Source organism: Solanum tuberosum, unplaced genomic scaffold (genome assembly GCF_000226075.1).
Source record: "Solanum tuberosum cultivar DM 1-3 516 R44 unplaced genomic scaffold, SolTub_3.0 scf00032, whole genome shotgun sequence".
In the NCBI taxonomy this organism is placed as follows: Eukaryota; Viridiplantae; Streptophyta; class Magnoliopsida; order Solanales; family Solanaceae; genus Solanum; species Solanum tuberosum.
In genome coordinates this window covers 2254906-2279933 of record NW_006238958.1, presented here as the reverse complement: position 1 = coordinate 2279933, position 25028 = coordinate 2254906, and the positions used below count along the sequence as shown (strand labels likewise).

At 34.2% G+C, this 25028-nt stretch overlaps 1 protein-coding gene across 1 annotated transcript; it reads right to left on the bottom strand.

Moving 5' to 3' along the window:
- Nucleotides 1-353: 353 nt before the first annotated feature.
- On the bottom strand, nucleotides 354-11362 carry LOC102601560 (epidermal growth factor receptor substrate 15-like 1). Its single transcript, XM_006342081.2, has 13 exons — nucleotides 10921-11362; nucleotides 7506-8598; nucleotides 6327-6545; nucleotides 6016-6239; nucleotides 5426-5500; nucleotides 5200-5271; nucleotides 4992-5090; nucleotides 4597-4668; nucleotides 4377-4491; nucleotides 3895-3963; nucleotides 3476-3776; nucleotides 1931-2003; nucleotides 354-1235 (listed from the first exon to the last, which is right to left on the bottom strand). Exons 1-13 carry the CDS (start codon nucleotides 11068-11070, stop codon nucleotides 804-806), a joined length of 2994 nt encoding a protein of 997 aa, XP_006342143.1. The 5' UTR covers nucleotides 11071-11362; the 3' UTR covers nucleotides 354-803.
- Nucleotides 11363-25028: the final 13666 nt, after the last annotated feature.

The window sequence follows — 25028 nt, the reverse complement described above, 5'->3', positions numbered from 1 at the left end:
AGTAATTGCATTTCAATAATGTGACTTACTAATTTAAGCTAACGTTATCTCCCAACCCATTCATTAATCACATTTTTCATGTACGTTACTATGTTTATGAAATTATCGCTATAATTACACAAATAACTTTTTACTGCCAAAATTGAGAACATTTTGAGGAGGTGGGGTGCGAATCGTTTAATTTGTTGTGTTATGTTCTACTTGTAGCTCAAAGGTTATTAATACCGTGTATATCCCACAAGTGGAGTCTGAAAAGAATAGAAGGTAGTCAGAATGGACCCTCAACTCAGAGAGAATATTATCGAAGCGGGAATTGACATTGATAGCTAGTGAAATTATACAGTAGCCAATGATTCCAAACACAAAACTCACGACTCTTCAATTGCCTATCAGCACTAGAAAAAAATTATTGCAAGTGGCAAACCATTTGATACAATCAAGTATATCAAACGAAAAAAACTGTGATACAAACATATTGCAGTTCTCGAACAGTACATAGCGAAAAATGAATTACAAAACCCAACCCTTCCATCCCCTTTCCTTTCTCATTTTCCCTCTCTTTCCCCTCTACGCAGAAAAAACATGACTAAAATAACTTGATCCTGGAAAAAATGGATTTTTCTGTCATGAAGACCAGACTACACTGGGATTCTTCAAACATTTGGAAAACCAATATAAACTGTATCTTATCAAGACAAGACTTTACCTGTCCTTCTAAACTATACAACACACACGTGCAAATAGATGGCATGAAAAACGCTGAGGAACAATGGCAATCAAATATAACAAATCATGGCCACAAACTAGAACGAACTCCAATGATCAGAACTTTTCTTGGTGTTTTGACTCTCAGATGAGACCTTAAATGGTCCAGTGGATCCAAATGGGTCAGCGTCATCAAATGAGTATCCTCGACTGTGATCAAAACCACTGGCACTACTTATGGAGTCAAACCTCGTGAGAGTCTCCTTTCGTGGGGAAGATGCACGATCATTTGTACTGAAGGAATCATACCTTGAGAAACTGTCAAAGAAAGGATCTTTCGATCCTACACTATATCTCGGAGAAGTTCCCGCTCTTGAAAGTGGTGAGCCAGGAACTGAATCCTCAAACGTAAATGGGCTATTCTTCTGGTATCTACTTTCAGCCCCAGGAGACTCTGTCCTTGTTGGACTTGCACCAAAATCAGTTGAGTCAAAGAAATGTTTCTCTCCATGCTTGACATGATCCGACTCCTGCAGGATATTATTAGTCAATGTACAGGGAGACTCTGCAACAGAGCAAACTAGCATTCCATCATCATCAACAGATGGAGTATCAAAAAGCAAAATCCAACTGTGCAATTGAGATCATTATTGGGTGTGTACAAGGGTGAAGCAGGAATTATCTTAATTGGGCAACCAAGATACACATGCAACATCGGAAACTCATAAATAAAAATGTTCCCGTATAAAATATGAACTAGGATATCTTGTTTTATTAAAGAAGAAGATGTTATTTCACATAGTGGATGAAGATGAATTGTTTAGTGTTGTTTCATCTTTGGTGTAAACAGGAGTATATGGAAGATCCAGAATCAGTTAGAGATGTCTTAAGCTCTTTGTAATTTTTGTTGAAGTGTTGAAGATCTTCCTGATACTCTACCTCAATTGTAATTAGGAAACCTGTAACTTGTTGTGACAGGTTTCTGATTCTTTGGAAATAGAACACAAGTTGTTACTTTCTCAAAAACAAAATTATCAATTCTATATAGGAATGCAAAAAGGAAAGAGCATTACCGCTTGCCAACATTTTGTCTCAGATTACTTATACAGCAGATTAGTTGTTAAGTGGAATAGTCAGCACTTGCACATATTTACAAAATGACAAGACATGTGACATCTAATAACATTGAACAAAACTAAATCTGATTAAGGGTTTGCCTACTCACCTTAGCACTGAAGCCCCAAACAGAATCCACATCATCATTATTGTCAAACGTACCCCAGCCAGGTTCATCAAATCTGTTAACCCAATGAAAGGGAAGAAGAAAAGGACATGAATAAGAATGATGCAAAGCTAGTTATAGGCCTCTGCCACAAGTTTAGAGACGGCATGTCCGACAAGATCAAGGACACACAGAAAGACTTGAAATAAAAGCTTGTGGGACATGACTCAATGAGGGCACTGAAGAAACATGTTTGTGCTAGTAGGTTTCACCATTTTAATATACATCAATCCAATCAAAGAGCCAAAATTCGTGTATAAAATGCCAGTACAAACAAATGGTTGTTTATCCCCCACCCACCTATTCAAGTTTCTCCTTCGTAATTACCTTAACGGAAAATTTTCGCCAAGCCTTGAAAAGCAGCTCTTAAACAGAAGGCAAATTGCCAATCATCTGTCTACTGCAAAAACTTGAGCATTTTTCTACCTTTTTAATGAGACAAGGAACAGAGATAATGGGTCACTATAACATACTTGAGCATTTTCCTACCTTAAGTCATGATTTTCTTTTTCCCCTTCCCGTGATCGATTTAGAAATTTCTTCAAAAGTCAGAGTTAATACAAAATCTCAAGGTACTTGCACATACTTCCCCTAAGAAGCTATATCTAGTTTAAACTTACGAGGCCCTTTTTGCTTATAAAACTAACTGAGAGGCAAAAGTTCAATGAAGTAAAAGAAGTTCCACCAGTGGATTAGTGCAACAAAACTATGGGTACAAAGTCCTAGTCATCCAGAAAAATTGTACTCACTGTGACAATCCCCTTTCATTGGCATAACCATATGGCAACTACTCCACTATCCTCGCTGCTATCTTGCTCTGGTTACCAACTCAAAATACTTACCATGAAGGATTTGAGGTGAAGATGTGTTTCAGCCAGGAAAGAATAAAATGATTTTTTTTCTCTCTTATTCCTATGGAATAAGAAAGACAAGGGAGCAGGGGACGGGTGGGGAAAGGGGACAAGAAAGGGACTTCAATGATGCAAGGATGAGAGAAGCATGGGATGCTTTTGTTCTTTTACTGTGGGTGGGCAGCCTCTCTGCTTTTGGAGGACTTCGTTTTAAGGGCAACGCAGTGAATTAGTAGATATTATAGAGATAAAATAAGGAGCTTTATTTAACATTCAAAACCAGAATGGAGTGAGACTGAGCATAAATCTTGATAAAGGTATAATTAATTAACACTACATTTCAGCTTTACTATTCAGAACATAAAATGCCATATTCTGTTTTAATTTATTTATAAACTAATGAGACAGATGCAAGACATGCTAAGGATGCATGAAGACACTAGTGAGCAGTGGTCAAAGACACTGGTCAAAACGATTCAGACAAAGTGAAACATGCATCAAGCATGCCCTCCTAGATTTAAACAGACGTTGTGCTGGACATGAAAGTTCTGAAAGCTTCATAAACTATGAAAATTTGGAACTAGTAGAAATGGAAAAATACAGATGGAAAATATTGCACGTAATAGCCAAATTATACCTATCAGTTTCAGATTCTGTTTTAAAGCTCTTGCCGAACTGGTTATCAGAGTATTCACCCGATGGACTATCAAATGCTGTTCGTTCTCGTGGACTGCCCTGTGGACTTTTTGACTCTTCGTCACTATGCATATACATCAAATCAGTCTCAACAGTACTATTATTTCCTTTAGCGGAATGGTTTTCTGACTTGGCATCAGCATTTGACATAGAATCAGGGGATTCGCGATGAGTTGGAGAACTTTCCTTCAGAATAGATGTGGATTTGGAATTTGCAGGCACAGCTACATCAAAAGAAAATCCTGCAGAAAGTGATATAGGGATGCACATAGGTCAAACATTATGCAACTTATATGGTGCCAGAAAGACAACTGATGAAGAACGGGAAAGGGGGGAGGGAATATATTCAAGAAAGCAAACCTTCATCTTCGAATTTATCCCAATCTTCATCCCAAACAACTGATATCTCTGGAATTCCAGGTTGCCAGCCTTGAGAAGGAGAAGACCATTTCAGACCAAAAATGTTAGATGGAAAATATAATAAACAAATGTGATGCAACAAATTGAAAAGTTACCAACTATCTTCGAGTTTTCCATTAAATTTTTTTTAATAAACAACATCAACACAATAAATTCAAAAACCATTGAAAAATATTCAATTTTCAATAATAACTGCAAGAATTGAGCAAGAATGAGTTCCAATTGTATTATCTGAGTAGCAAACACAGAAAACATAGGACCTCAAGAACTGATATGACATTATGCACATATGCAGATGAAATTGGTAGGGTTGACTTCTTACCCACGGTAGGATGTTCAGAATTCAAAAGAGACTCAGTAGGAGCAATGAAAAACAGAACAAACTGTCAAGACGTAGAAAAACAAGGGGAAAAACAACTTACCAGGGGGGAGTTCAATTAACGCAGTTGACTTCATATTAAGCTCGTGTTTCTTGCAACGATCCACCAAGGCCTTCAGTAGCTCCTCAAGATCATGTTGTATGCGATCAGCACGGACCTAGACAACCAAAAGTGGCCGAAACATAGCATAAGTTCCTATGGAAACACACACTTCCCAACAGTTTACCTGAGTAACCAAAGTAATAAGGTATGTTATCTTCACCTGAAGAATACCATCAGTGCTGCCACCTTGTTCCATTTTAGTGATTGCCTGTTGCAACTCCAGCTTTCTCTCCTGAATAAGGGATTTTTTTTCCTTTTATCTCAAGAATATGAAACTAATATGCTCCAACAAGTCAACAAGCACTAAATACTAGGAAAAGAATAAAACAAATGACAAGCTAGAAAATGCTATAAACAAGCCAGCTAAACAATTAAAGCATTGGAACACTAGAAGAAGCCGGGAAGGCGTTTAATCATAGAGATGCAGGGAGGGAATGGTTTATTCTTATGTGTATAGCATCTTGCAGCAGTAAACTCAAATCTTTCGATTTGTGAAGGAGCTGGGATATATAACTATAGTACACATTTGAAAGAATATATGGAGCAAAATCTTACTTGAGTATCACGAAATGATGCCTCTTCAATTGTCAGTTTAGAAGCAATTTCTGCAACTTGCTTGTACTTCTCTTCATATTTTTTGCCAAGAAGCTCAGCCTAAAATAACTCATCAATTGACAAAGTGCATAAGAAGGGAGAAATTGAAACCAAACAAATTATGAACTTCAAAGAGAGAGAGAGAGAGATCAATGGGCTGAAACAGTACCTCACGTTTATCAGCCAATGCCCTTTCAGTGATTTCATTAAGCCGGTTATCACACCTACTTTTGTACAAAACCTGGAGGAAAGCCCAATAAATAAAGAAAATGGATGAGATGGGGAAAAAAATGAAGAGATAAATTTAACATAAAGAGCAGGTGATAGTTGAGAAAAAGCAACTCGAAACAATAGAAATGCAACAATGCTGTACATTGAAGGCGGCAACTACTCACAAGATCCTGCATTTTTGTGCGGTAGAATTCAAGCTTCTCCTTGGAATCCAGAAGCATCTTGTCCTTGCTTTCATCCTTATCAAACAAAGGAACTAGGTTTACTACGTCAACAATATTACTGAAGTAGATAGAGTGCTAGAATTCAACACACAGACAGCTCTTAACCTGAATATGCCCGCATCCTAGATTTCTTTGTAGCTAATTAGCTGACTAGACTAAGTTCGTAACATTCTAATCAATTGAATCTTGAAAAAGTATCAGATGGTATGGCACTGAAACAGCCTAATAGTAGTTGTTAGACACATTAAGTTTCTGGACATGGACAGGGAAAGCTAGGAGAGGCTGCACTATAGTCAATAGCTTGATTTAATCTTCTTGAGGAATCATTATCCACATTAAGCTGCACACAATCACTACCTACCTGAATTTACTCCGGGAGAGTCTTGAGGTTAACAATTCCCCCCAGGTTGAGGGGCAATTCTAATCAAAATCATTCTTTTACTCAGTAGGTGCACTCAAGATTACTGTAACCCTATTACAAGAAAACCCACAGAGGAGACAAATTACCTAGAATATAAAGGAAATAATACCTTATACTCTCCTGCTGCTGTTTCTTCTCCCTTTGACTCCAACATATTCTGCTCCCCATTACTTAGTTGGTCCATATGAGAATTATTCATTGATGTTGCTCTAGCATTTTGCTGATTAAATTGCATCGTTCGGTCAGACTGAGGTAATGCCCCCTGCATAGGAGGTCTTAATCCAGGATGTGCAACTGGCTGTACACCAGGTATCCCTTGTGGAGGTCTTACGCCTAAGCAGAACAGAATGATGAAACAACTTCAGTATACAAACAAAGTGGTCGAAACTTAAAACAGCTAAAATGCGGTTTAGGTAGTACCAGAAGCAGGACCCCAGCCAGTGCTTCCATAAGCAGCAGTGGGCGGACCTGCTAGGGCCAGCAGAGTCTCATCAAGCATAACGCTATTCGGTAGTGTAGATGGAAGAGGGCGGCCTTCCCTATATCGTTCCATCAAATACAGAGCTACACAGAACTCCCTCAAAGAGAGCATGCTGTCATTATCTTGATCAGCCAAGTCCCACACCTGCTTCAAGACCTCTGACAGAGACCATGAATGATATTACTGAACATCACAAATGTAAAACAAACTCCAAATGACACTAAATAAGATAAGTAGGTACATGGTTCGAGGCTTGGCATGCTTTTTTAATGGGAGTATGGAGTATTAATGTACAAATCTTAAAAAAAATAAGTGGCTAAGAGCGAAAATAGTAAGTTAATTTGTAGCTTGATCAGGATTCAAAGACCAAAGTCCAAAAACTTGAAGTTAGAGAATATTCAAAAAATAATAATAATTTTACACTCAGTATCAAAATCAAAATGACATGTATAATTTGGAAAAATAATCCAACAGTTCTGAGATACCAAAATAAAACATCTCTGGACTCTGATAGCTCTCCAATAAATCGTGGCAGCAATCCAACTTAGAGCATATGAACCAAGAATAAGGATGTTCACATTTGTATTGTGCCTCCGATAAAACATGACCAAGTAGTAAAAAAGAATGATTGAACACAAAAAAAGAATCTCTGAACCTCAAATTTGCATGGATTAGTTTAAAAAAAAGGGACTTCTCTCAGATTTTAAGCTAGTCCAAGAGAGAAAAGAAAAATAACTCTTTCAAACTTCGACAAGTTCACTATTTTGATATTGTTAAACACCATCCCTTTGACCCTACTTCCCAGAAGCCCAACAATGGCCCTTTCCCACTTTGCTCCGTGTGTGAGGGGGGTGCCCTTACAAACACAGTTCTATAACATACAGAATATGGTAGACTATAGTAGAATTTATAAGATGAAATCTGGTGACTGGTGAGTAAATCAGACTCTTATCTAAACGCCAGATTGTACTCGTTATTATTCGAGCTATGTCGTGGAGTAAGATTTGTTGAAAGTGCATAACTAAAAAGAAAAGGATAAAGGAAATAAATAATTCTGACGATAGCAAGCTTGTCACTCAAGAAAATAGACACTAAAGGCTGCAAAAATGTTAATTTACCTCTTGGCAGTCTCCAGTTCAAGAATAAATCTCGTGCTTGTTGACCGGAGATTTTTCCATCTCTATCTGAATCCACCTCCATAAACACTTTTGCATACTTCTGAACTCCTGCTCTTGTCATTTTTGGCCAAGGAACTTGTGGCTGCTCAGGAGTAGGAGGTTCAGAACCCGCTGGAGTTCCAGATGATGACACTGGCAAAATATTTTGAACAGAAGCCTGTTGATTAGGTTTAGACACAGATGGGGTTACTTGCTGCTGATTCCCAGGAGATTGCCTTGTAAGAGTATTAAATGCAGCAAAGGGGTCAGGCTTGGCTGAAGCTTGAGACTCGGTGGTTACTGGAACCATAGCTGAAGAAGTGGGTGCACTCATCAGAGAAAAGTTTGGAGTAGACGAAGACTTCTTTGGTACAGATTGGCTTGCGGAGAAGGTTTCACCTCCAAACATTGTGTCCGACACAAAACCATTTCCAGAACTACCAGTAGCTTTTGTATTAGCTTCTGTCATGGAAGGTAGTGAAAGAGATCCCTGAAGAGTTTGCGTAACTGGAGGGACCAAAGGGCTCATTCCTCTATTGGGAGGCTGCATAGTAGGTCCAGTGGATATTGCTGCTTGTCTGCTCCCGAGATAGTCATTTGAACTGTTCGAGTTTGGAAGACCAGGACCTGTAAAACTACCACCCCTGGGGAAATTCATGCCAGCAACAAATTGCTGGGGACGTGATGCAGTAGCTGCAGTAGGAATAGGTGGCCTCACTGAGTGGCCGGCTTGAGAAGTTAGATATTGCTGGTTCATACCTGTTGCATGAGGTAGCTGTCCTCTGATGCCAAAATTTTGAGAAGCAGTTGGTACACCAGCACCCATCTGTTGTGCAGGTGCAGCACCAACTGAATTTAACTGGGGAGAAGCAACCGCTGCAAGGTTAATCTGTGGAGCAGGGATTTTAGCAGAAGCGGGACCATATAAAGCTGCCTTCACAATATCTGGTGTTAATTCTCGTTTACTCTGTGCCACTGTTACAAGTTTAAGAGCATTATAAAACTCCGGACGGCTAAGATACCCAGTACGGCTCTGGTCAGCATGTGTCCATATCTGCAATCAAAGATACACAATGTGCACGCACAGTTGAACAAATCATATTTACCTCAGAAGAGTTTTAAAATTGTAGATATTTAAAGAAAACTAGTCATAACTAGCTTATTGTAGTGGGGTTTACAGAACAGAAAGACATATGAGGAAAATCGAAACATATTAACTTAACGTTTTGTAGAAATACAGAGATAACAAAATAAGACTTCCAGTCCTCCTGCAAGTATGTCATAGAAACAAATCTGCATATTCACAACACAAAGGAAGCTTTTCTCTAATGCCTAGTAAAAACTTCTTGTCTAGAATATCCTACCATTCTAAACACACCAACTGCAGAAAATATTACCATTATACAGTAATTGAATGCCTGGAAAACGGTTAACAAACAAAAAAAGAGTCAACCAACACAGGCAAAAAGCTGGAGTGATTTATCAAGAATTGCAACCAATATCTGCCACAAGTCTTTTCCAGAAGGACAGATTGATATCATATATCAAGTAAGTCCAACATGATAAAAGCAACCTATGAACTTCTAAGGACGTTCCAATGGTAGCCAAACAGCAGTTTGACTTTTATAATGACCTAAATGACTAACTTTGATAAAAGTTGTCTCTTAAAACAAAAGAAACAGATGATGAATAAGCACCTATACCATAAGCATACTTGCCCATCAAAAAACCTATGACATAAGACGGAAGATGAGAAACAGAGACTTCAAAATAAAGAAAGCTAATGAACTGAAGTCACAAGTATAAAAGTCTGAAACTGCAAACTTAGCTTGGAAGCGAAATCAAAAAAGATCAGTCGATCAGAGGTACGTAATAAATAAAAGAGTATCTCAGAACCAAGGATCATCCTACAAAGGAAATAAACAGCTGCTACACTTTTAGAAGAGGTGACAAGGTCGCTGAACTTCCTTTCAGTGCCTTGTCACGGAAACCTACATCACCAACTTCGAATGCTAGTAGAAATAAAGGAACCATCCAACTCAAAATGGCAAAATATCAACTTGCAGTCACAAGACAAATCTTCATCCAATTTGTATAAAAAAGCAATCCCAGAGCAGCTTAACAAGTTATTTGAACCTCCAACACCAATGTGTCAATTGTGAAAATGCTTTTCTTTTTAGATAATAGTGGTGTCACGGACAACATTTCAACTATTCCACTAGTACCTACTACCTCCCACTAGCACAGGTACCAGGTTGTGAAAACCCTCTATTCATGCCAATCAATCACTCTTCAAATGAAATTGCTACTACCCAGGTTAGAGTTCTTAAGGCCTACTTTTTGAACCTGGATTTTCTATAGAGTTAGTTAGTCATGTGGGTTTTAACAATCATTTATCAGTTCACTGTGTCCCTGAATACAACCAAATAGATGTATAAGTAACCAAGAGCTGAGACGGAAGAGGTAACCATTAGTATCTGAAAATAAAATTGCTTCAATGATTCCTCTTCTACTTCTGCCTCTCCCATTCTCGACCTCTCTCTTCATTCTTCTTACCTTCTTCAACAACTAATATCTTGAAACCCCTTAAGACACTGCACGTGATTGGAGATCAGAGTTCATCTGATCTCTTTTTCTTTTTTTTTTTGCTCAAGTAAAAGTATTAGTATATTCTTTCATAAACATGGCCAAACTGGCTGTATACAAGGGGTATACCAAAAAGTAAAGAATCTACAAAATATGATTCTCTACATACTCCACCCAGTCATACAGCTGGGAACTTTCTGTTTACACCAAAAGAAAATGAGGAATAGGAGACTACTCCTCAACTGAGAGAAACTCCACTCTACTCCTTCAAAAGCTCTCATGTTTCACTCTCTCCAAACAACTCATATTAAAGCAAGCGGAACCACATTCCAATCCCTTCGTATTCTCCTCCTTCTCCCACTCTTCCAGCTGAACATCAATTCTTCCACAGTATTTGGCATTACCAAGGATAGTAAGATGATTCTTCGTGGTGATCCCATTCTTATCATGTCAACTAAGAATCCATTCACCGACGCCATTCTTCATTATAGTTTGCGCATTGTTTTACAATCTAAATGCAGTCAGTTTGGTATGTACTAATGTGAATCACTGAATCCCTTCTAATTCATGCTAACATATGTTCTTCAACATTACCAAGTATATTGAACTTCTGACACTTAATTTATTCAATTATGGTCCTTAAGCTCACTTACATTCCTCTAACAATTTATTGAACTATTTTTCGCCCTTCGAGAACGCAATACAAAATTCAACCACGAACACAACTAGAAACATTGACATAACAACAAAAAATGCATAGACAAGTAAAAAGGGAAGAAATTTAAAGTACCTGAGCTAAAACAGGTTGAGGCAAGTTAGATCCTTTCAAAAAACCAACGGCTTCAACACCACTGATTCTCCCATCTTGATCCAAATCAGCTCTACGAAAGAAAAGTTCAAATTGATCCATATTTGGTCCTCCTTGACTTGCCCCCGCCATTTTCTTCAATTCAATAACTCACAAATTTCACAGATCAATACATTAGACTTCGAAACTCCGAATTCAACACCCAAGTCCAAAAAAAATCGGCTGGCGGTAGTGTTTCTGGTATCAATTATGATTAAATCTTGCAGAAATGAAGCTAAATTGGGAAAATTATGAAGAATTTAGGAGATCTGGAGGGTGAATATACATAAAATCGGGTCTGATTTACTATGCTAGGTTTTACCCGATCTAGAATTCCAGATTAGGAATTGAAGCATAATTCTAATACTTTACAATTTGCTCTATAGACTCCCTTGTTAATCAAAACTTTACAATTCCACCCCCATCTTTTTTTCTTTTTCTTTATCTTTAGTATAATGAAATTAAATTATTATAATTATTAATAATTAGGATTATGTGCATTGGTTGTGTAAGTGAGGATCCATTGACATATCTATTTATGTATATATATCTTCTATATTACTTAAAAGCATGAACTCCTAACTTAAATGTTAAATTATTATAATATTCTTAATTTAGGTTGTGACTTTTTCGATAAGTTGTGACTTTTTTCGAAGGATTGTGATTTTTCCAAAGGGTTGTGCTCAAAAAGGTCATGACTTTTCAGATAAGACACAAAAAATATTTGTTCATACTACCCTTTGTTGATTATAAATAGAGGGGCTTCCTCTCATTTTTCAACCACAATTTTTTTAATCTTCTACTCTTCTTCTTCTTGCATTTTAAATTTTTTGTGTGATTTATTATCTTTGAGTGAGTTCGAAGTTTAGCAGAATATGAGGTACCACTATTCTGATAAAGTAAGTTGTTCTATCATAAGAGGGTATATTCAATAACCTCGAGTGCTATAGGAAAATAATTTTGATGCTATAATAATTATTTATTTGCTTAATATATACATTAGTATGTAATGTTCCAATATATGACGTTAACATGATGTAATCTAAATTCATTTTTTTTGTTAACAATTTCTCTTGTGATATAGATATATGCTTCTGAATATCTTTTCCAAAATTTAGAGAATTGTCACGATTTGTTTTTGATGCTCAAGACAAAAGAATGACTTTATTTATCAATGTTACTTATGCGATTTAGACTCTCATGAAGGTTTGTTCAAAATAGTTATTAGTACTATATAAACATTGCCCTTTTGTTTTACTTATTTACTATTTTTTAATATTTCAGTATTTTAGATGAAGAAAAGTTCATATGACATGTCATAATGTCGGTTGAAGTTTGTATTAGTTTATTTTTTATTGTTTATTTAATAGTTAATTTTATGAGATAAATATTTTCATTAATGCAAATATATATTTGTATTTGAGTAGGTACTTGTATTTAAATTAAAGTATTATATGTCACAAATGTATTATCAAGTTAACAAGATCTTCTAACTTCAAAATATATTATTTTAAAATGTTCCAAACTCACAACAAATTTGAAAATATGTGAATATATAAAATATAGTTGTTCTCTTCACATGTTCATATGACATCTAAACATCTGGTTAAATGACAAGAAAAATACAAAGCAAATATTGTCGATTAGATCATATTAGTGAGATAAGACTAATTACATGATTGAACCTCATCAAATTGAAATAAATATATACATTATTGCATTTAACTAATAAAAATTTCACTGACCATCTTCATAGGTTTGCGTGAATAAGAGATATATATGACGATCCACGTTGAACATTCACAAAAGAATCTGCAATATTTTTTTTTCTAAGTTTATTATTCAAATCTTCACTTAAATAAGCAATACTATTTACTATAACATATATTTTAGAATTGGCAATCACGTGCAACGCACATGTCAAAAAAACTAGTACTATTGTATAAATACAAATTATGAAGTTTTATTCGTGTGCTATAGTCTATGCTATTTTTTAAATTAATGAGAAAAAACAAATTGTATTGTAATAGTGAAATTGTGAAATGTGTTCGAATAAACATGTTAAATAAGATTTTTTTTGGTTTCGAAGTGAATTGGCTAATGTTTGTTCATAGATGTAGAAGAGAGGAAGAAAAATTAGTTGAAGAATTGCAATCGATTGTTCAATTCTAATTGTCAACAATATTATACTCATAAAATCTTAATATTCTCATGCATGTATGTATATCACAAAGAAAAATACATTATGCATATTCATGTCATACATATCAACTTTTACCAATAATACACTATATATAAGTTGGATTGGATTGTATATATAAATCACTTGCATTCATCACATGACTTGTCAATTATCATGATTTGATTATCTTTTAACTCCTTTTAAAATTGAAATCAATTATATAAATTAGTCAAGCCATCGAGGGGGGGGGGGGTCAAGTGGAGTATTATTTACTTCAACAATATGGAGTTATATCACAACTTCAAATAACAAATACAATATAGTTTGTTTTCTCATCTTAACGTTCCTCAACAACTTTTCTATCATCTCTCTGATATAAATACGATATTCGTTTACTTTATTTACATTTAGCACCATTTTAAAATTTTAATTTCAATATCTAAGCTTAAAGAGACATCCAAAAGTAGAAGAAAATTTTCAAATTACACATGACAAAGGAATTCCAATTGTTTGAAGAAGAAAAAATTATATGATAATGGGTCCTAATTACTCAACTGGTTAATGAGGCATTGGGCCAAGGAGAGACCAACTTTGCATTGGATTGCACATGACCTCCTGGATTGACTTCTTGTATGAACATGGCCCATGGGCTCCCTCTTGGGCCTGTTTGACAAGTACACTTCTGATTTAGTTTCATAGTCTGCCCAGATTAACTTAGGCCCATTGTTTTTAGGACTTATTATGGGATTTTAAGTTCACAAATGACCTCTGTGACGGTGGTCTTGAATTTTTAGCCCTGTTTAATAATTTTTTAAAGAAAAAATACACTCTGCGTCAAAAAATTCACTAGGCATAACATCGTGATATTTCAAAATTGTGAACCTGCTCTTTTGATCACAAGTTCAGCCTTATAAGCAAAAGCTAAAACTTATGTCTTATCGGAATAAAAGTTCTTCCCAACAAATTTCTTACCGTTAAGTAGGGGTGTACATGACCGGGTTGATTCAGGTTTTTCAAATATCAAATCAAACAATTTGTGTCGGATTTTTAAATGGGAAAATCACTTGAGTATTCCATATTTGAAAAATATTTACTATCTATAGCAACATAATTTTTTTAACCATATACAACAAATTTTTGAATTAAAATCACTACTGTACCGTCCACAAAAATCAAGCTCTCTAATTAATTTATGCGAGATTCTCTCCCAACAACCCTTAACATCAATTTTTCCCAAATCGGCTTAATAGTTTCCTTCTAAGCTTTTCACCTGCTATTTTCATCCAAATAACTATTTTTAAATATTCATATGGTCAAAATAATTTTCAAAAAAAAAAATGATGTGGAGAAGAATACAACAACCCAATATTTGTACAAAATTGTGTGGGTAAGTAGAGGTTCCAAATCACTAAAACTACAATATTTCAGGCTTTGCATTCATTAGTTGGAGTTTAGGAATATGCGATTAGTTTGAATGGGTTGTTCTTAAAAATAATTGAAAATAACGTTTGAAGTTTATACCTCAATTTTAAGGGGGATTAGTTAAGTTTAGAATAAAATTCAGGAGAAATATTAGGCTAAAGCTTGAAGAAGATGAAATTTTCAAAATTGTATTAAAATTGAATTAGATTTGTTTCATAATGTATTAAAATTATAATAAAATCATGAACAAAACATTTATATAATACATATTGCAGACATATTTCCTAACTCACTTATAATAGATTTATAATACATTCACAATACATTTTTAATACATAATGCAAACATCACTCTTTTTCTTGGTGATATAAATCAAATCATTTATACGACATATATAATACATATTTTATTAATGAACAAGATATTTATAATATATATTGCAAACATATTTCCTTTTTAGTGGTACCAATTGTAATAATTTAGATAACACACTTATAATACAAGCACTACACCTATTAGATGCATATTACAAACATCACTCATTTTTAGTGATGCAAACCAAAACAATTTAAAACCACATATAATATATATTTTATACATTAACAATATATCTATAATACATATTGCACACATCACTCCCTTTATAGTGATGTCTATCAAAATAATTTATAATACAATATAATCTACCATAATAATTTAAAATACACCCACAATACAATATAATTAGTGATACCAACCAAATGATTTAGGTAAACACTTATAATACATGCACACTACATTTTTAATACATATTGCAAACATCACTCATGTTCTTAGTGCTACAAATCATAATTTATAAGACACATATAATACATGTTTTATTCATGAATAATACAAGTTTAATTCAGTCTATAGATCATTATCTTGTCTTTCGTTAGTTACATTTTTCATTCATTCTTAATTCTCTCTTCTAATTCAACTTTTAATATTGTGTAATACACTTTTAATGCAAATTTAATTCATTTTACAATTTATTTGGTTGATTTGTTACTATTGAATTACTTGTTTAATTCATTATTGATACAAGTTTAATTCACTCTATAGATCACTGTATGTTCTTTCATTAGTTGTGTTTTTCATTCATTCCTAATTCTCTCTTCTAATTCAACTTTAATATTATGTAATGCACTTTTAATGCAAATTTAATTCATTTTGCAGTTTATTTGGTTGATTTGTTACTATTGGATTACTTGTTTAGTTCATTAGTGATACAAGTTTAATTCACTCTATAGATCGATGTATGTTCTTTCATTAGTTACGCTTTTTATTCATACTTAATTCTATCTTCTAATTCAACTTTAATATTTGTGTAATACACTTTTAATACAAGTTTAATTCATTTTGCAGTTTATTAGTTGATTTGTTACGATTGGATTACTTGTTTAATTCATTATTGATACAAGTTTTATTTAGTTTACAGATCATAGAATGTTCTTTCGTTTGCTACATTTTGCATTTATGTTTAATTCTCTTCTAATTCAACTTTAATATGTGTAATATATTTTTAATTTATGTTTAATTCATTTTGCAACATTTTAAATTTAAGTTTAATTCATTTTGCAGTTTATTATGTCTCTTCATTTGTTACAGTTAGATTACTTGTCTAATTAATTATTGATACAACTTTTATTCAGTCTACAAATTATTGACTACTCTACGAAAGAAAGTAGAGAGAGAGAATGAAAGAAAGAAAGAGCAACCAAAAGAGAAGAGAAAAAGCAACAGAAAGCAAAGGAGAAAGAGCAATAGAAAGAAAGCAATGAAGAAAGAGCAATAGAAGGAAAACAAGGGAGAGAGAACAATAGAAATAAAGAAAGGGAGAAAGAGCGACAAATTTTAGCGAGAGACAAAGATAATTCTAATAAAATACATAGTATTGTTATATATTGCTATAAGTGGTAATAATTAAAGAGTATATTTAAAATAAGTAATTATTTTTTAAAAGGAATCTACTCAAGTAATTAATCCTTTTTAAATCTATAAATCAAACCAAATCAATAAAATTTGGGTTTTTCAACCTTGGTTTTTTTTGAATTTTTTGGATTTTCGGATTTTTTCGAGTTTTTCCGGTAAAGTATATACAAACATATAATTTACTTGTACTTCAAATATTTCTTTAGTCCTACCAAAATACAACAATCTAAAGGTGTTTCTTAAGAAAATAACACAAAATATGATATGAGTAATTACACTAAAAATATGATATTGCAAATTAACAAGTCATAATGAAAATGACCATAATTTAAAAGTACTAAAATTGTAATGACCCGGACCCAAAAAGATCATTTTGATTAATTTTGAATGGTCATTTAACTATAGTTAATTAATTTGCGGATAATTTATTTATTTTTAATAATAATGGGCCAAAGTTTGAAATATTAAAATAGGTTATTATGAATTATTACTTTTAATTTATAATTAATTTAGAAAAGAAAATAAGAGAAGAAAGAAATTAAGAAGTTCATGCGGAGAACACGAACAGAGAGAACGGCGCCACCTTCAAGTAAGTAAACTTTATTTTTGTAATGGAGTTCAACTCTACCCTTACAATCATTAGTTTCCAATTATTGATTATAGTATTAAATTGAATTGTCATATGAAATTAATTAGAGTAGGTATTGATTTCCTTCATTGATAGACAATTGTTATGATTCATGGAGTTTTGGAGCGTAGTGGATGCAATAAATATTTATTATCATTATATTAGTATAATAGTTATAAGAAATTGAAGGTTGGTAGTTGTGAAGGCATATGATGTTGTTGTATCGTTCTTGGCGGCTTTGAAATTTAGGGGACAAGAAAGATTGCTAACATTATTATTATTATTATATTCTTTTTGTTTGTTATCAATTTTTTTGGGAATTAAGGGAATTGAATTGTTAGGAGTATATATATAATTATTTTCAATACATGCTACGCTACAGTTTCAAGTTAGTTTAGGTCACAATTTTTTTTGAGGAATTACTATATGTTATCCGTGGTTATGGGTTAAGCATAATAGGTAAATTGAGGGTCGGAATATAATATAATTGTCTTTTAAGATAAAATGGTGTTGGAATTATTATTTTTTGTATAAAATTAAGTATTGAGTATTTTGTATTACATGAATACCGTTAGAATTGTGATATTGGAGAAGTTGAAGCTTAACCCTAGGCTTGAAACTTAGAACCTATACTAATATGGGTGTTGTTAGTTTCGAAATCTTATTATGTTCATGTACTTGAATAGATTGCATTAATTTGGAAGCTCAACAAAATGGGAAGGCTCAAGTCCCGGAGAGAATTGTTGATTAATTGAGGCAAGTGGATTTCTAAACCCTTGTTAAGTGTATGAAATTCATGAATTTCCTTATAATATGTGTTTGGGGGGTAATGAGACTTGGTGATGAGTTGACTTGTCCACATTGATTGATTTTAAGGATGAAAAAGGGTAATAAAAGGCAATGTGATTAATTGACTTGATTTATTATGGGTGATTGTGTTCTTTATTGAACCCGTATACTTGTGATAGGTGAGGTGATTACATATCATATTGATATTTGATTGAGATGCATCGTCCCTTTTATTGAAATCATATTGTGCACATGCATTGAGATGAGATTTAGTATAAGTTGGGCACGTGGAGATCGTCCGTGCTAGGGATGGTGAGATGTTAAGATTATAATTTAGGCATGTGGAGATCGTCCGTGCGAAATTTGTTTGATTTATGATAGTGTGTTGAGATCGTCCGCACAGACACGTGGAGATCGTCTGTGTCGGTATATGGACCTCGTGAGTCCCCTATGGGTCATGAACTCTCGATGTATTTCCGAAGAGTATCATATATATACGGTTGAGAAAGTACTTGATATTCTGAGGCATATCATTTCATGGTGTCATATTGCATTGCATCCCATGACATCCTTCATTCTTGATGATTATGTGTTTTATTGATGGTTGCAAAGTACTTGATATTTGATTATCTCTATTTGATGAACTTGATCTTGTGTGTTACTGATATTGTGAGTGCCTTTTTTGTGGAAGTTGTGATTGATGAATATTAAGTTTGTTGTTGAGGATAGGTAATTTGTTAAAGTGATTGTTGTTGAGCTGGGTGCTATGTAACTGTGAATTGTTGGGTTGGGCTGGTTTATGCAGGCTGTAGTTGTGGAGGTTCGGTTGGTGTGTAAGGAGTACCCGTATTTTATTCTCTTAGCTTGTGTTTAGAAGTTTACTTGCTGAGTACCGTGTGGTTTGGTACTCACCCCTTGCTTCTTCAATTTTTTATAGGTTACTAGCCCAGACCTTTGTGATATTTTCTCTTCTCCTTGTCTGAGGCTTCTTATGGAGATTTGTAAGGTAGTTACTTGTCATTTCAGCAGACCTTCTTACTCTTATTTATGATCTTGTCCTATTCTAGGAACAATGTCATTTGAGATTGTACTTTCTTTTGAATCAATTGTAATACTTTAGAGGCTTGTATGTGTGACAACCAGATTTTTGGGGTATTTTTGAGTTTATTATAAAATTTCTGCATTTTATTATAATGGTTGAGTTTAGGCTAAGTTGTCTCTATAGGATAAGACGAGTGCCATCACGTCCATTTTTTGGTCGTGACAAAATGGTATTAGAGCCCCAGGTTCATAGGTCTCACGTGTATACAAGTCGAGTCTAATAAAGTCCTGATGATCGGTACAGAGACGTTTGTACTTATCTTCGAGAGGCTATGGTGACTTTTAAGAATAATCTTTACTTTTCTGATCTCTATCGTGCGTATTTGGTCCGATTTTGATTCTTATTGCTTCACTTCATTCACTCTCACTTATAGTGATGACTTGTGCATAGTTCCTCACGTGAGTAATTTATATCACGTATGTCTTGAATGTTAGACTTGGTATAAAAGTCGAAGTGATAGACTTTTGAGTAGGATGCGTAGTTAGAATATGAATGTTCAGCAATTTTAAAGGATTGAGTAAGGTGATGACTCGATGATGCATTGTGAAGATATTTGAATGATGAGGTTGGACAATGGTTTGAGAGACTTCATGAACGTGTGATCTTTTTATGTTAGTTACCCCAATAGAAAGAGTAATACTTGTATGGTATTACGCAGAATCGGGAATGGTTCGATAATTGAGAGTGAAATTATTAAAGGAAATGCTAGATAATGAACAATGTAACTTTGGAAACTATAGTTAGTAACGTTGTCATAACATGTATGGATTGCGTAGCAAATGATGAGAATAGTGTTATGCCAATTGAGGTCAGAATTTCTATTGCAGTTTTATAGATAGAGTGTATATCAAAGAGGGTCATGATACGACTACTATAGTGGTGCCAATTATTACTTGGTTAGGGCTATAGACTGTGTTACTCATGTTATGGACCTGATCTACGAAGGAATATATAGCTTTGGATGAGAGACTAGACGGATTTGGTAGTGTATTATAGTTACCTAATAGGCAGAAATGTGTGGACTATTTGGGTACAATCTTCTCGATCGGTATGACGTGTTCTAGTGGTGGATCTAATGAGCTTTCATGATGTGATACTAATGATATATGAAAATAGACACGTCGATTATCAAATGTGAATACTACCTACTTACGGGTTATTAGTTGTAGTACCTGCTTGTACAATGAGATTTGATGTTGCATTCTTATTTGAGAAACCAACTAAATGGTTACTACATATAAATGGGTTAAGCATTATTTATAAGGAAGCTTTTAGTGGTGGATCTTTGGTACATTATTGATGTGTTTAGGTTGTGAAGTGTATCTCGAGGATTTTAAATGAGTGGTAAGTTCATCATAAGCTCTATGAAAGTGGATCGATATTAGGATGACAAACTTATAGGTAAAGGAAGTCTCAACGAGTATGCTTGTGTGAAGGTAATTGAGAATTTTAGTAAGAAAGTGCATATAAAATTGAGTTAGACTTTTGAATTTGATTGGTATATTGGGTTTGAGATGTCATGTCGATGACAAGGTTGACTTTGTGGTGATGGCAAAGGCTAACTGAGCATAATGGTAATAAGAGTTTGTGATGGATTGTGATTGGGATGCAAACATATCATCAGGATTGTTGGTTGAACAGAATTTGTATGCTAATAACGACTTGCGAGTATCTAATGTTGTGGTTTCCACTATTTGGTGAGTAATGTGGTTGTATGGAAAGTCTTAGGAGATGTTGGGAGCCCACTCGAATAAAATTTAAAGCAGCTAGAGTCATAATGACAAAAATAGTGAGATGTAGTGTAGCCTTCGAAAGGAGGTGAGAGTACAAATATTTTCTCTGATTGCACGGGCTTAGGAGATATCTTCGGAGGGGTTGAGAATTGGGTTCAGAGACACGTGGTTTCAACGGTTTTGCTTTGGTCATGGTAATAATGTCATGAGTTAATCATATTGGTTAAAACGTTTGGATAAGATTTGAGAAAGAAGTCTTTAGACGTTTGATTTGAATGTGGTAATAAGTGTTTTCGTGTTTTTGAGTTTGATATCTGGCACAGTTGGAATCATAATTCAAGTTTTTCATTGCAAGTCTACGTTTGTGGTAGTATGTTTTGTCAAGGTATGAATTGGAAAGGTAAGAATTGATCGCTCACATCGAGTATTGAGCATTTGAAAGAACATGTGCAGGATTTAAGTCGTAGAATTTATTGCTATTGATTGTTAAAGAATCCAAGGAATTGTTTCACGTAATGTTTTGGTTTAGATGATAAGGTAAAAATGTCAAGGGTTGTTGGTCAAATAATAAGATTGGTAAGTGAATTAGCGAGAGGAATAAGGGTCTGGTATATTGAAGAGTTCAAGATGTTTGAAATTTGCATCATTGAAATATTTTAAGAAGGGTGAAGGAATAGGACCTCTCGTATAAACCATTGGTTTGTACTTGAATGTTGTTGTTTGCAACAAATTTTAAAGTGACAGAAAATAAAATACAATCACAAAAAATATGAAGAAACATAATTTTATTCATCAAGATTACGGGTACAATTATGTTCCTCCCTTGATTCTACTTTCCTAAGATTTATCCATGATTAGAGACCTCTATATGAATATTCCATGAAATTGTGGAATATTCGAGATCTTAATCTTTAAAAAATACCCATAGTTTATGGGATATTTGAGATGACTTTAAGAGAATTTTGTACCCTTTATATAGGCGTGAACTAGGATTTAGGGTTGAGTAGCCTCCAAAAATTCTAATTGAAACTGAACACCTTCTAAAGTTTCAATTCGAATTGAACACGTCTTGTAGAGTCCCACAAAATTTCAATGTCTACAGTTGTATTGATTTTGCTTTTGAGTTTAGATATGACTATGAGATGTGACAATCGATTTGTTAAAGACTTATTAGAGGTTTATCAACGAATTTTATAAAGATAAGGTTTTTGTTTGAGTGACAAACAGTGATGAGTGGAATATTCTATGTTGTTATGTCGAGCTAGATTGTTCAAAATATGATAGGCAACTTATGGATGTTAAACGGTGTGGACCTACAGTTCTACATGGTTAATGAAGATTATGAGATGATTGAAACTATTTTGTTGATGGGACGATATAGATGGTTATGATATGTTACATACGCATTTGATGGTGAGTAGGGTTATGAGCTTAAAGTATATAGAATTATTTGAGTGATTATTGTTTTTTTTTTTGAGTTGGCATGAGATATGTGATGATTTGGAATGATAGTTTAAAACATGGTATGTGAAAATTTGTGTGGACTTGACTGTGGGTGTGATTTAATAGCTTTATCTCAATAAGAAGGTAGTATCAGATTTGATATTAATGCTATCAACCTTAGGTGGGATCCATATCTATCATGAAATGCTTACATGGAAAAAGAGGGATGTAGTCATATGAATGAAAATATTTGCTATGGACATTATGGAAGGAGTATCTTGTGTTATTCGACCTTGGTTCTATACATTTTTATGTGAACACTTTCTTCGTTTGAACATGGTTTGGAGTATGATTAGTTGTCTATGACCACATGTGTTTTCACATTTATGGGTAAATTCCTAGTGGTGGATCGGGTGTACCGATCCTCTTATGTCCTCTTGATAAAGTGGGATCCTTGGACAGACTTGGTCATTTCAGTTATGATAGATTTGGTGTTGTTTGAGATAGTTGAAGTATTCCAGTGGTTATTTATAGTTGTCCTGCAATTTTAGTATTCATCTATTTGTTGAGATCACGTTCCAGCTATGTGTGGTTGAAGTGGGGATCATTGGGTCTAGTTCTGTTGTTCTTAAGGATTGTCTACAATCATAACTTCCGATCTATCATTTTCGATAAGTATTGTTAGAGGTTTTGTATACTTGGGTGTACCGCTAGTTGGGTGGTTACTTGATCTTGTTCTTCTTTGGGTGAGATAAGTTGAATTCTTCCTTGATCAGTTCCTGATGTCTAATGATCATATTTTTATAACTTAAGCTCATGGAAAGATTATGATGTGAAAAAAATGGAATATTGATAAGATCTAGGATGGTTTGTGCATTATGAGTGTGTGATGGTTGGTTAAAGTTCACTTCTGGCTGTAGTTGGTATCGATTCAGAATGTTATCTTGGTTATGCGAGAAAAGATTCGACATGATGGTTGTGTTATGGTCCAATGAGTTTCACTTTAGATTGGGTTTATGAGTTAGTATGTGGCTTGATGAGTTAGTCTGTGGCTTGATGATCACTCCTGATTTGTGGATCTGTCAAATTTTGATTCGAAAGTTTAGTTTTTAGTAGTTGATTTTGATGGAATTGTCTTAAGGATGAGCTCACTTGGAGAGATGAACACTGACTAGTAGGTCATAACCCAAACTTTTGGTAACGTTGGTGTCATGACCCGAGCCTACACCCTAGACGTGGTCGGCACTCGAGAACCACTGCTGGTCCCAAAGCGAACCCTTATCCTGGCTGATTACAAGCGGAAAACTGATTCAAGAATACAAAGTTTAAAAAGTGAATAAAATCAATAACTCAAATACAAAGCTTTAACTTAAAATATTAACTCTGAATAAAATAATATATTCAGCCCGCCATAAAATAGGCAACTTAAGTATCTAAAACATTTAATAAAATAAATGAATAATATAGACTTCTCAACTATACTGACTATCTATGAAGCCTCTAACTGATAAAGATGGAAGTCGGGACAAGACCTACGGCATCCTGACTAAACTAAAAAGTAAATAAAATCCTCTGGAAATAAGGAGGCTCACCATAACTAACTTGAACTCCCGGATGTATCAACGAAGCTCCTGTTGATGATCCTGAATACATGTGTCTGCATCATGAGAAGATGCAGGACAAATGGCTCAGTACGTGGAATGTACGAGCATGTAAGAGGAATTCTAAAGCATAAACATAAGCTTGAAACTTGATAAAAAAGGAAACATACTTACCTCTTCTCAAACTTTCTCAACTCGGAAGTACTCAAGGATAAGATACTCAACTCAAGAAACAAACTGTTTAAAAACATGTTGTCAACTCTGTGTGTATGCAAGGATACAACATAACTCTGAAATGTATGTAAAAATACAATAAACTTGTGTATATAAGAATACAATAACTTCTGTGGGAGTTTTGTCTAACCGACAACCATCACATAAGAGCTATAGTAATGATACAACGATCTACCTCACGTTGCCAGCGCATCCTATATCCGGCCAAATGTATAGGACCTGAACTACTAAGTGGATCCACTAGTCTATTATGAAAATGGTTCATCTAAAAGTATAACCCTTTTCTACCCATGGTGGCTACATGGTTTATGGGGACTGTGAGTTGTCTGAACTCTCCCCCATATCGATGCTCAATACTACTCCCAAAATATTCTAGCTCTTATGTTTAAAAACATACTTCTTCTATGATTTGAGATTAGTGCTAAAAAACTTAGCTCAAAGGCTATCTTGGAAATCAAAGTTTCCTCTCTTGCTTTATTGTGAAATCATTTACTCTTTAACTGAAAACTAGCCCGAAGGCTCTTTGAAAATCTCAGTTTCCGTTCTTATTTAAATGTGAAAACATTTTTAAACTCTTTTGTGAATACATAGTCCCCATATACTTTTGAAGAAATGAACTTCAACTTTACTCTTTACTGAACTCAAAACTTAAGTCTTAAAACAAAATTAAAACATTTGTAAAAGACTTCTTAAAAATATGGTTCATGCCGAATTATGGATGTGAACGACTCGATGCAAGGTTTTCAATAACCATAGATAAATCTCAATACTTGGAACTCAAGAACTTCACTAATACTACTCATTTCAAGAATGTTCAACTCAGAGTTCATACGGAATTATGAGCATGAACTACTCAACTCAATGACTCAAAGATACTTCTCATCTTAAGACTGTTCGACTTATAATGTTCATGTGAAATTATGACCATGAAATATTCAACTCAAGGACTCAAAGATACTTCTCA

Excerpts from the sequence above, each read along its gene's own strand:
- LOC102601560 (XM_006342081.2), bottom strand. The coding sequence starts at position 11,070 with ATGGCGGGGGCAAGTCAAGGAGGACCAAATATGGATCAATTTGAACTT. Across the intron at positions 5,501-6,015 it reads CAGCAGCAGGAGAGTATAAG|GATGAAAGCAAGGACAAGAT; the intron begins GTATTATTTCCT and ends TTGTTTGATAAG. Across the intron at positions 3,964-4,376 it reads GTTAATTGAACTCCCCCCTG|GCTGGCAACCTGGAATTCCA; the intron begins GTAAGTTGTTTT and ends CTCCTTCTCAAG.